The sequence below is a fragment of the Delphinus delphis genome, chromosome 8, assembly GCF_949987515.2.
Source record: "Delphinus delphis chromosome 8, mDelDel1.2, whole genome shotgun sequence".
Classification (NCBI taxonomy): domain Eukaryota; kingdom Metazoa; phylum Chordata; class Mammalia; order Artiodactyla; family Delphinidae; genus Delphinus; species Delphinus delphis.
In genome coordinates, this window is record NC_082690.1 from 79400205 (window position 1) to 79412979 (window position 12775).

At 36.6% G+C, this 12775-nt stretch overlaps 2 protein-coding genes across 3 annotated transcripts in view; one reads left to right on the forward strand and one right to left on the reverse strand.

Annotated features, from left to right (window-relative positions):
• The window catches only part of ANO3 (anoctamin 3), a 408770-nt gene that overhangs the window by 318313 nt on the left and 77682 nt on the right, over positions 1–12775 (forward strand). The window contains 2 exon segments of the mRNA XM_060018617.1: positions 4198–4319; positions 8732–8866. Coding sequence (XP_059874600.1) covers positions 4198–4319; positions 8732–8866 — 257 coding nt within the window.
• Positions 1–12775, reverse strand: part of MUC15 (mucin 15, cell surface associated) — a 90796-nt gene that overhangs the window by 54668 nt on the left and 23353 nt on the right. Inside the window, exon 4 of one of the 2 annotated variants that reach the window (XM_060018622.1) lies at positions 12381–12509. The exons of the other annotated variant lie outside the window; for it this stretch is intronic. Coding sequence (XP_059874605.1) covers positions 12502–12509 — 8 coding nt within the window. The 3' untranslated portion in view covers positions 12381–12501. Of the gene's footprint in view, positions 1–12380; positions 12510–12775 lie in introns of those variants that run through there. 2 annotated transcript variants of the gene reach the window in all.

Here is a 12775-nt window from a genome sequence, read left to right on the forward strand (position 1 = left end):
GTAGTTCCCATTGTTTTTGGTGTCTGTCCCCAGTTTAAAGTTGGTTCAGTGGGTTGTGTAGACTTCCTGGTGGAGGGGACTAGTGCCTGTGTTCTGGCGGATGAGGGTGGATCTTGTCTTTCTGGTGGGCAGGTCCACGTCTGGTTGTTTGTTTTGGGGTGTCTGTGGACTTATTATGATTTTAGGCAGCCTCTCTGCTGATGGGTGGGGTTGTGTTCCTGTCTTGCTAGTTGTTTGGCATAGTGTGTCCAGCACTGTAGCTTGCTGATCGTTGAGTGAAGGTGGGTGCTGGTGTTGAGATGGAGATCTCTGGGAGATTTTCGCCGTTTGATACTATGTGGAGCCGGGAGGTCTCTTGTGGACCAGTGTCCTGAAGTTGGCTCTCCCACCTCAGAGGCACAGCACTGACTCCTGGCTGTAGCACCAACAGCCTTTCATCCACATGGCTCAGAATAAAAGGGAGAAAAAGTAGAAAGAAAGAAAGAAAGAAAGAGAGAGAGAGAGAGAGAGAGAAAGGAAGGAAGGAAGGAAGGAAGGAAGGAAGGAAGAAGATAAAATAAAATAAAGTAAGATAAAATAAAGTTATTAAAACAAAAAATAATTATTAAGAGAAAAATAATTTTTTAAGTAAAAAAAAACAAAAAATGGATGGATAGAACCCTAGGACAAATGGTGAAAGCAAAGCTATACAGACAAAATCTCACACAGAAGCATACACATGCACACTCACAAAAAGAGGAAAAGGGGAAAAAATCATAAATCTTGCTCTCAAAGTCCACCTCCTCAATTTGGGATGACTCGTTGTCTATTCATGTATTCCACAGATGCAGGATACATCAAGTTGATTGTGGAGCTTTAATCCGCTGCTTCTGAGGCTGCTGGGAGAGATTTCCATTTCTCTTCTTTGTTCGCACAGCTCCCGGGGCTCAGCTTTGGATTTGGCCCTGCCTCTGCGTGTAGGTTGCCAGAGGGCGTCTGTTCTTTGCTCAGACAGGACGGGGTTAAAGGATCAGCTGACTCCTATATTCTTTTTAAGGCAGTTATATATTTCAAAATAAGAACAAGGTCTTTAGAGGTTTAATGTGTGTGTTTTCAAAGCCCATCAGTCTTCTTTTTTTAAAGGCGAAGAACTCATAGGACATAACACATACTTGAGAAATTCACAGTCTAGTATAACTCATGAAGATAAAATGTATTGAGCACTTCTTGTCTGGTACTGAGCTAAACGTTTCATATGGACTATCTCATTTAACCTTTGCAACAACCCTTTGAGATAGGCAATAATATTAACTCTGTTTTATAGATAGATAATTGAGGCAGAGAAAGGTTAAGTATTAAAGGCACAGTTTTGAGCCCAGGAAGCCAGATTCCAATGCTTCTATTCATTATGGCATACCTACTTATATTAGGAATAGAAATAATGATAAAAGATAATGTGTTAGAGTGTTTCGTGCAACAGGTCCCGTGCATGGGTTTTCCCACTCATCTGACAATAACTTTGGAGGGGAGATATTATTATTTTTCCATTGCAGAGATGCAGAAGCAAGGCACAGAGAAATTAAACACCATGTCAAATACCACCTAGTCAGTAAGTGGTAAACTGTTCAGTGGCAAACCTGAGTCCCTGGGAGAGCTTCTGTAGCACAGGAAGGTTTGTTTTGTTCTCTAAGTAATTTTGTTTACCTAACTAGTCTGTGTTCTGACAGTTTATTTGATAGTTTCTTGTGTGAAATTTAGAAACTATTGGGAATAGGTTGTAAATAATAGTCATTTTCCCATTTATTCTTATAATTTGGTAGAAGTACTAGTATATGGTATACATACACAAAACGACTGGAAAACAATATTGATGAAATACAAGTAACGAAAACAAAGCAGCAAGTCAATAAAATGGACTCGGGAATTTTCTATCAATTTTAAAGACTACTACTTGAAGAAAGAAAAACAAGACTTATTTAGAGGAAAATGGAGTCAGTGGCACTGACTATAATTTGAATAAGGACAGTCACAGTTTAGACCTCCTTCTTCCTAATGCAGGAGTATTATTAGTATCCATCTCACACTTTGCACCCACAGCTGAGATTTATTTTTTACTTACAAAAGAGACAGTAGCTAGAGGGAAGAAAGAGACATGTCCAGTGAAATTTGGCATGACAACGAAGAAAGAAAGGGAAGGAGGAGAATATATATATGAGAAAGAGTTTGCCTAAAATATTGATGGAATTGATAATCCCATCAATTATGAATAGTGGAGACAGTAGAAAAGTGTGTCAGTTGGAGGAAGGGGCCGATCATGGAGGTGGTGGGGATCACTGAGTGTACATAGTCCTCTGAAAAGGGATGAGAATGCATGGGTGGGCAAGAGTCAGAGCATTATGGTTGATTGAGGTTACTGAGCCAAGTCAGAACAATGAGGTACAACGGATCTAAAGCTTAGCGCCTAAAACCCAGGAAATGCCTATGTCTGACCACTGAGGCTGGGAAGGAAAGTCACGTATTTTAGGATTATCAGGAATACATGAAAGAAACCTGAGATTTTGGTTCACCTTCCCTTACCTTCCCAATCTCAGGGCAGGCTACCTTAACAAGTCAGTCCAGTTTCACAAGCAAACAAACTTTTCTCAAGTGGATGTCTTAGAATCTTGATCTTTACTTTCATCTCCTTAGCTTCCAATCGTTAGGTTTGAAACACTTTGGGCTCCCTTAGGGAAGACTGCTCTTCCACCCTTACCTAATTAATTTATCTATTTTCTTAGAAAGCCAGAGGCAAAGTCCATATGTGTCTCTCATTTCAGCCTTGAGGCACCTACAGACCATGATTCAAGGTGCCATCTTTCTTCATAGGAACTCGGAGCCCTGGTTGTCTGGAACCATTCAGATGATAGTTTTGCACTGTTCAATGGCCACAATATAGCAAACACCTAAAATTAACTGACATTATTTTTTATTTATTTATTTATTTTTTGCGGTACGCGGGCCTCTCACTGTTGTGGCCTCTCCCGTTGCGGAGCACAGGCTTCGGACGCACAGGCTCAGTGGCCATGGCTCACGGGCCCAGCTGCTCCGCGGCATGTGGGATCCTCCCGGACCGGGGCATGAACCGTGTTCCCTGCATCGGCAGGCGGACTCTCAACCACTGCGCCACCAGGGAAGCCCGACTGACATTATTTTTATACTTCTTATGTGGCTGGCACTTTATAGCTATTCTCCAAACGGGCCCTCACAAGATCCCTCTGTATTGGTATCATTAATACTTATTCTTATCCTCATCATTTAGGTGAGGTAACTGAGGCATAATTCCACTTGTTTTAAATTTTCATCAAACATTTCATAAAGGTAGAATCACATATTAGAGTGAGCAGAGGGACTTTGCAAAATCCTGTGTCCTAAGTTTTGATTCAGAAAATAAAGTCACTATATCTATTATCATTTTTTTTTTTAATTATAAAAGCAGAGCAGTTCAGCCTTCAGGGAACACGTTCCTCTAAAAGGCATATATATTCTATGTTTCTGAAATTGCAACCCATATGACAGATTTTTGAGGGGGATATAAAGAATTGGAAAACATGCTTCCATTTTTGGAATATCTAACCGGAAGTAAATTTTACAGATTTCAAAACATGAATAACACTGGAGACAGGCCTCTTACACTTAAAATTGTTTTTATTGAAATATAGTTGGTTTACAATATTATGTCAGTTTCACGTGGACAGCATAGTGATTCTTTGGGGGGGAGGGTCTATATTTGCTGAATGAACATTGACTCTTTCCCTTAGCTTCTATAAATGAAATAAATATTTTCTGGTACTGGATCACTTCTCAAAGCAGCATAATGCTCAATTTCTGAACTAAAGATTACAACAATTTCTCTCGATGATGAAGATATTGTGTTTATTACAAGACCTTGGGTTCCAAACAATGAAACCTAAAGCTTACTTTAAGTGAAAGGGATCTCATTGGTTTAAAAAAGGGATTTAAGAAAGAATTTTTAAGGAACTATCAGAGTATTTTCAATGAAATATAGATATATAAATGCATTTACTACATCACTTCAGTGATGGGCTTACATTTATAATTTCTGAAGCTTTCAGTAAGTTATTAAATTATTCCCTAAGGAAAAAAAGCAAAAACAATTCCTATTAGTTCAAATTTCACTACAAGAATAAATATCAATTCATCTTATTTTATTTGTTTCAGGGAGCCTACAAGAGTAACCAGCCCATCAAAACCCATGGACCTCAGAATAACAGACATCTATTATATGAGCGCTGGGCACGCTGGGGAATGTGGTACAAGCATCAGCCCCTGGATTTAATCAGGTACTGGATTGATAACGGAAGACATATTATGCTATTTTGTTATCTTTTTCTTATTATTTTATTTACCCACCAAATTATCTGTATTAGTTAGGAGGTGATTAAGAAAAAAGAAGCCACTATACGTCTTTTCAATGAAAGGAACTTAATTTAGGGAATCAGTAGCACAGGGGATGGGAAAGCTGAGAAATCAAACAGAAATGTGAGGCAACCAGTGATTAACAACAGCAGAAAATTGCTAACAACCCTTAAAGCTGGAGGGAAAATGAGATGAAGTATATTTCAGAGCTTACTACCTGAGCCGTTGGGCAAGAGCTATGCCATCCACGAGTAGGACTACCTGCAGGAAAGTGAAGTGTTGAGAGTCGAGCCACAGAGAATTATGGAGCCATAACAAATTATGGCTGCTCTGGAGACAGCCCTGAGGACAGCCAGGAGAGGAGAAAAGATATGGGCTCTTCCCTTCCTTCCACCTTTGAGACTTCCAGTACCTCCCAGTGTAACTTCCCAGCAGCAGTTTACAAGTGAATCAATATAATCTACTTTCCCATGAAAACAAATCCAAAGAGAAAAAGGCAGAAAATGGATCTAAGAGCAAGGAGAAAAATGGCCAACATAGCATCTATGCATGTACTTATCCTTCAACAAATACTTAGTGAGTGTCTATTCTATTCCAGGAGGTATATCCTCGTAAATAACTGCTCTCAACTTGAATTAGTCTTGAAATAGTGTTATATTCATGATTTATTTTATTTTGATGGAGAATAATTTGTTCTTATTTTAAAAAATCAGGAAATATATATTAAAAAGGACTTAAGTCCCCAGATAACTAGAAATATTTATAAAGTAAAATAAAAAAGAGCATTCATATTATAAAGTTATATATGTTGATATTTTGAGTTGTTTATGAAATATAAATATCAAGAATAACTCATAACTATATCAGTCATTTTCCCAACAGGAAACTGATAGAACTGATAGAATAGAAGGGGTATTTGAAGAGAATTTAATAATAGAATTTAATATGCAGAAGTATAAATAGAATCAAGGGAGCCAACAGATGATAATGAAGTTTCCAGGGACTGGCAAAAGCTGGAAGCTGTTATCAGACCTAGACTTGAAGGGACAAAGGGAGAGAGCAGTTGGCAGAACTTGTTAAAAGCTATAATCATAGAAGAAGAAAGTCAGAGTAATAAAAAATACCCCACATCTCTTATCCCTCCTTGTGATCTCCTGCTGGTACCTTCAGTTGGCCAATGAGCCTATCAGGAAGCAAGAAGAAGGAAGAAGCATAGGTGATACTATGCATAGAGGTGAGCCTCCTGGGCACATAGCAGGAAGGAAAACGGTAGAATGTGGAATGGATGTACAAAGCATACTATCCAACACCAAATCATTTTTATCTCAAACATTAAGTACTTGGGTATATCCAAAATCAAGATGCTTTGATTCTAATTCAATCACAGCAAATTATCAGAGTCTTATTTATGCAGGTTAAAGAAAAATTGTTTTAGAGATACATGAATACGGTGAGATGTGCTAATTCACAAAACCATATTTAATAGGAATTAAAGTGAAGTTGGGATTTTCAAGCAAGCATTTCAGTGTCAACAGTTCTCCTATCTATAGGAGACATTGCTATTGCTGCCTCAGGTAATTTCACCAAGCAACTTTTATTTTCAATAAATAGGGTGATTCAGCTGCTATTACCAATTCTCTGGGTGTTGACTCAGAAGGGAAATTTTGCTTATGAAAATCATGTATTTTGTGTTCAAGTGGCTAAGGGGAGAGATGTGATGAGGGACCCACCCAAGATGAAGGCCATAAAAGAGTATAGATGGCATTTCAACAGGTGCCTGCTCTCTAGGAACTTTCTTGTTAACAAAATTGAGATGGCAATGAGGCATTCAGATTAAACTACACAATCTTGTACATAGCATTTTGTACAAGACCCAGTTTTCTACAATGAGTAGGAAGATTGCCTTAAAATCTGTGACTTTTTAATTATTTGGGGTTACATTGTTCTTAAGACTATACAATTTTGAGGACGTGAGCCTCTTATTGTGTGGCTTCCTGTCCATAGTGAGAGAAAGAGAGTGTCCTGGAATCAGAGTTTTTTTAATATACTTGTGTCACAGATGATGGACACCCACAGGCAAGGCCTGTATTCTCTCCTGCTGAAAAAGGCAGTTCAGTAATAGTGGCTGAAAAGTGAGGGACTATCAATTCATTTTATTTTTTATAAACAACCATTCCTGAACATGTGTTTGTGTTTTGTTCTCATTTTAAGAATAGACTCAGACATTTAGTAGCCAACGCCTATCTTCGTTTCAATCTATTTTTCCATGGGAAATACTGGAATCTGGAAAGAATACATTTAAAAAATGGTCAACTATGAAACCTGCTTAACAAAATAGCTGTGTGGTTTTTTTTCAATGTTTCTCAATAAGCACCGGAAGGATTTAAATTTAAAAACTAAATGAAATGATTCTCTCTAAAAGAGGTCAACTTAACATTTGTTTTTATAATAGAAGTTTTTTATGATAGAAGTTATTTCAGCAGTAGAATCCTATTATCAAATGAAATGTCACATAGGACACCAGTATATAAAACATGAAAAGAAAGTGACGGTGGGTGAAGTGTGATGGGGTGACACCAATAGCAACCCCCTGTTCCTCCTTGCCCTGTCATGGTTTTAAAGAAATTTAAGGAACACCTAGAGATCCTAAAAGATTGTGACTTCCCACATTCTAGGTTAAGGACATTTTCATTAGCCTTCTTTGCCTGGAACTAGCTTCTTCTCATGAAACAGATCTGAAATCTGCTGTAACTTAGGTAATTATACTCCTGTCAAATAACATTATTGCTCCTCTTAACCTTCAACAATGTATGATTTAAAATCTTGGTATAATGCTTTCCATATAAGGGGGTCTGTCTGTGCAGTCCTTTATAGTCATCGTTATAAAAATGTTAGTAATATGTGCCAAAACCCTACTCCACCCCACAGAAGAACACGTGTTTAAAGGAACAAGTGGCTATATTAGAATAACTGTTAATATTATAAGCTTCGTCTCAGAGTAGAACGCTGTCAGTATATAAGAAATGAATAGACTATTGATCTGTCTCCTAGGAGAAATAAATGAAAAAACAAAAAAATTAGCTAAATGATGCTCAGTGGAGGACAGCTCCATGTCTACGCTTGGTAGAATACGCACAAATTTTAGTTGGCACAATACAGAGAATGGAGTAGAAAGAATGATTTTCAGAGAGAGAAGTCTTGTTAAGGAAAAACAAATAACAAGAGAATTTTCTTCCCAGCAAGAATTTTTGCACAGAGAGGTATTCCCAAATGAACTGTAAAGCACCAATCTTTAAAACTAGTGCTGGGACAAACACCAGTACAGAATTCCAGAAATTATTATTTTTTACCAGAGCTGTATAAACTGTGACAGTTACTATTGGCAGTAGATTCGGTGAAGAAAGAACAACTGAGTGGTCATCAGAACTGCCTTATTCATCTGCTACTTCCATATAAATTATGTTAATAAGCTGAAGGGAAACAAAATGCATTCATTCCCTTCACTTCTTTCAATAAAACACTTCCTGTGGTGGGTGCTAATGAAACAGGACACAGGTCCACTTTCAAGCAGCTTGCATTCTGATGGGGAGGGAGAGGAATAGGGGAGTGACAGGTAACTGTCATAAAGTTTTACAAGTTTAAGACACTGAAACATGGGTGAAGGGAATGTGATAGCAAAAGCAGGGACGTCTAACCCAGGTTTGAAGTGAAATCAGGGCAGGCTTCCCAGGAGAAGTGATATAAAGTACAGGATAAGTGCAAGCCAGACAGGAGAAGAGGGTGAAATGTAATATTCCAAAGTAAGGGAACAGCATAAACCAAGGAAGGAATCATGTGCTCCAGGAACAGCAGAATTGAACTTTGTTGAGGAAGATGTGTGACACGGTTGTGCAGATTGTGTCTGGCATAAGGGAGTCGGGCCAAGGGTGCAGATAGAGACAGAAATCAAGTCTGCTTTCAGCAGCTACCTAGAGGGAGATGTTTTTCTAATTTACGCCAAAGCAATATGGTTTAGCACAGCTTTGTGTAAGGAAAACAAAAAGGGATTCTACTAGGAGGATGAAGAAAAGCAAGACCTGGCTTATAAAAAGAAAGAAATAAACATACTCCGATAATAAATAAAATAAATGACTCCTATAATGACAATGTTTAATGATAAACAATATCACCATTATTGGATTCATTAATGAGCAAGACTATTAAGACACCCCAGATGGAGCGCAGGAGGAACTGAGCCAGTATAGTCAATTGTCCATCTGAAATTGACTAGGTGCGACATCGCTATTTGTAGTGTCACTTACATTGCCTTAAGCTAAGGATTTGCTTTCTCATGCAGGCTATACTTTGGTGAGAAGATTGGGCTATACTTTGCTTGGCTGGGGTGGTATACTGGAATGCTGATTCCTGCAGCTATTGTTGGCTTGTGTGTTTTCTTCTATGGAATATTAACAATGAATGCAAGTCAAGTAAGGTAAGCTATTAACAGACTTATTAAAAAAATTTGGCCTTTCTTCTGATTGGATGAAAGCTTTATAGTAATGCTGACTATAAAAGCGAGTTATGGTACTAAATTTATTTGCTTGTTTTTGTTTTTGCAGGGGAGAAGCACTATAAAAAGGTCATTTCTATATTTTTATATGCAAAGTCTCTTGGATAAATTCTAAGACTGTTTCTCTTTATGGCAAATGTCTCTTTCTAGTATATCCCACATAATCAATAATTCAGCAATGCAATAGACAGTTCTATATAATTTAAATTTGCATAGTATTTTGTAGTCTTGAATGCTTTCTCAATACATTAATTCAAATAATTATAATAGCTACAGTTCTTTAAACACTTAAGATATACAAAGACTGTCCAGATATATTGTTTCATTTTATGCAACTTTCATTACCACCTTTGGAGATGAGTATTCCTTTTAGCAGATGAGGGAACCTTACATAGTTAAAGATGTCTAAACAAAATATTCATACCATATAAATCCTACCCTAAGTAGTCTCCTCTCATGAGAACATAAAATCACTTTCTACTTTCTTCTTACTCTCTATGAGAATAGATTTATGAAAGATTTTAGCATCAACTTAAGATATCAAAATGGTAGTAAAATAAGATTTGAGAAACATCAAACATTTATCAGAATGGTGATTTTTCTGTTAAAGTTTAAATGACTCAAGATTTGGATATAGGAACAAAACATTATTATTCAGCAGAGGTAAAAGTCACATTAAAGAATTAAATGAGTTAAAGAATTAATTAAAGAATCCTCTTAACAGCATGTTCTATTTACTACCCCACAAGGATTTCATCAAGTTCAACCTTGTATGATGCAATTCAAAATATGAAAAAGTACTTTTCCCCTCCTTAAAAAAAAGCTCAGTACTTTTTTTCCCTTCTGGTCCATCTTTTAACCATGGCCTTGCTACTGGGTAGTAATCATGACAGTTAATGGGACCATAAAATGCATTTCCTTGAAAATTCTTTATATATATGTGCACATGCATTTGTATAACAATTTTGCCTAAAAGCAAAATATTTTCATTGTCCCAGGTTTGAACCCTATTCCATAACCAAATTCCTTGATTTAGTATCTCAGAATCCCCTTGTTCTTCCTGAAGGCCAAATGGTAATTAGCATGAAAACAAAGAAACACCTACTGTTCAAAAGCATTTCACCTAGTGACAAGTTTATTTCAGAGTTTTGCAAACTCACTACCGCTCTGGAAGGCAGCATCTTCCTGGACAAACATGGGCCCACTGGAAATATTCGTCCCCCTTTAGGCATTTCTTTATATGATGTTGAATCGGTAACCTCTGAAGCTGAGAAGTGAGATTGTAATTTGGAGTTATAGTGTCTTGAAAATAAAAATACTATATATATATATTTTTTTACTACTTCTCTATTCTCTATGAGTTTGGCTTTTTTTTTTCTTTCTTTCTTTCTTAAGAGTTCACATATAAAGTGATACCATACAGTATTTTTCTTTTCTATCTGGCTTATCTCACTTAGTGTAATACCCTCAAAGCCCATGTTGTCACAAGTTGCAAGATTTCCTTCTTTCTCATGGCTGGATACTCTTCTATTTTGTGTGTGCGTCCGTGCATGCGTGTGTGTGTGTGTGTGTGTGTGTGTGTGTGTGTGTGTGTGTTTCTCAAATCTTCTTTATCCGTTCCTCTGCTGATGGACACAAGTTGTTTACTTATCTTGGCTATTGTGAGTAATGGTGCAAAAACTTGGGAGTGCATATACCTCTTCAAGATCCTGTTTTCATTTCCTTTGGATATATACCCCGAAGTGGAATGGATGGATTATATGGTGGTTCTATTTTTAATTTTTTAAGGAACTTCCATATTGTTTTCCATAGTAGCTGTACCAACTTACATTTCTATCAGCTGTGCACAAGGGTTCACTTTTCTTCACATCCTCACCAACACTTGGGTTTTTTTGTTTTTTGTTGTTGTTGTTTTTGGCAGTGGAAGCGTGGAGTCCTAACCACTGAACTGCCAGGGAATTTACTATTTCTTGTCTTTTGGATAATAGCCCCCCTAACAGGTATGAGGTAATATATCATTGTGGTTTTGATTTACATTTCCCTGGTGATTAGTGATGTTGATCACTTTTTTATGTACCTTTTGATTTATGTATCTTCTTTGAAAGAATGTCTATTCAGTTTCTCTGCCTATTTTTTAATCAGATTTTTTTTTTTTTTTGCTATTGAGTTGTATGAGTTCTTTATATATTTTAGATTTTAACCCTGTATCAGATATATGATTTGCAAATATTTTCTCCCATTTGGTAGATTCCCTTTTTTAAAATATTTATTTATTTATTTATTTATTTATTATTTGGCTGTGCCGGGTCTTAGTTGCGGCACACGGGACCTTTTAGTCGTGGCATGCCAACTCTTAGTTGCGGCATGTGGAATCTAATTCCCTGACCAGGGATTGAACCTGGGCCCCTTGCATTGGGAGCTCGGAGTCTTAGCCACTGGACCACCAGGGAAGTCCCCTGGTAGATTGCCTTTTTTTTTTTTTTTTTTTTTTTTTAGATTGCCTTTTAATTTTGTTGATAGCTTCCTTCGATGTGCAGAAGCTTTGTAGTTTGATATAGTCACTCTTGATTATTTTTGCTTTTGTTGCCTTTACTTTTGGTGTCAAATCCTAAAAATCATTGCCAAGATTGATTTCATAGTTTTACAGTTTCAGGTTTTAAATTTACATCTTTAATCTATTTTGGGTTAATTTTTGTGTATGGTGGAAGATACATAGGTTCATTCTTTTACATGTGGATATCCAGTTTTCCCACCACCATTTATTGAAGAGACTATCCTTTCCCCATTGAGTATACTTGGCTTTTTGTCGAAAATTGACCATATATACATGGGCTTATTTATGGTTTCTCTATTCTGTTCCATTGATCTATGTACCTGTTTTTATGCCAATATGTACTCTTTTGATTACTATAGCTTTATAATATTGTTTGAAATCATGGGGTGTGATGCCCCCAGCTTTGTTCTTTCTCAAGATTGCTTTGGCTATTTGGGATTTTTGTGGTTTCATAAAAATGTTAAGATAGGTTTTTCTATTTCTGTGAAAATACCATTGAAATTCTGATAGAGATTGCATTTAATCTGTAGATCTTTTGGGGTAGTACGGACATTTCAAAGTGTGAAATTTTCTAATCCATGAGCACAGAATATCTTTCCATTTATTTGTGTCTTCTTCAATTTCTTTTGCAAATGTCTTATAGTTTTCAATGTATAGACCTTTCACCTCCTTGGCTAAATTTAATCCTAAATATTTTATTCTTTTTGATGTCATTGTAAATGGTATTGTTTTCTTAATTTCTCTTTTTGATAGTTTTTTGTTAGTATATAGAAACACAACTGATATTTGTATACTGACTTTTTTATCCTGCAACTTTACTGAATTCATGTGTTAGCTATAGAGTTTTTTGATAGTCTTTAGGGTTTTAGAAAAAAATGGTCTTTTAAAATGAATTGACAAAAGCAGAAAATGATTTTTAGGCAGTTAGCTACTGTTCAAATTGGTTCCATGGAGAACATATTCACAAAGTTTTCCCATGTGGTGTAGACTTCCTCCTCCAGGCTTACAAAGCTGAAAATGAACAAAAGGCAATGAAAGGAATAGATTTTCTGTTCCTGTTGATTTACGTGCCAATGAAGTAAATTAGGCTCCTTTTGTATGAGATAAGTATTCTTTAACCTTTAGCACAAGGAGTGTTTTAAAAGGCTCTAGCAAACTCTTTTCTTCTGTGCTTTGTGGTATTATATTACTGCTACTTCTGTCACACTGTAATTAAGATCCTGTCAGACTTTCTATTCTAAACTAAGATAAGCATCACTGAATATCTTGACTTTCAA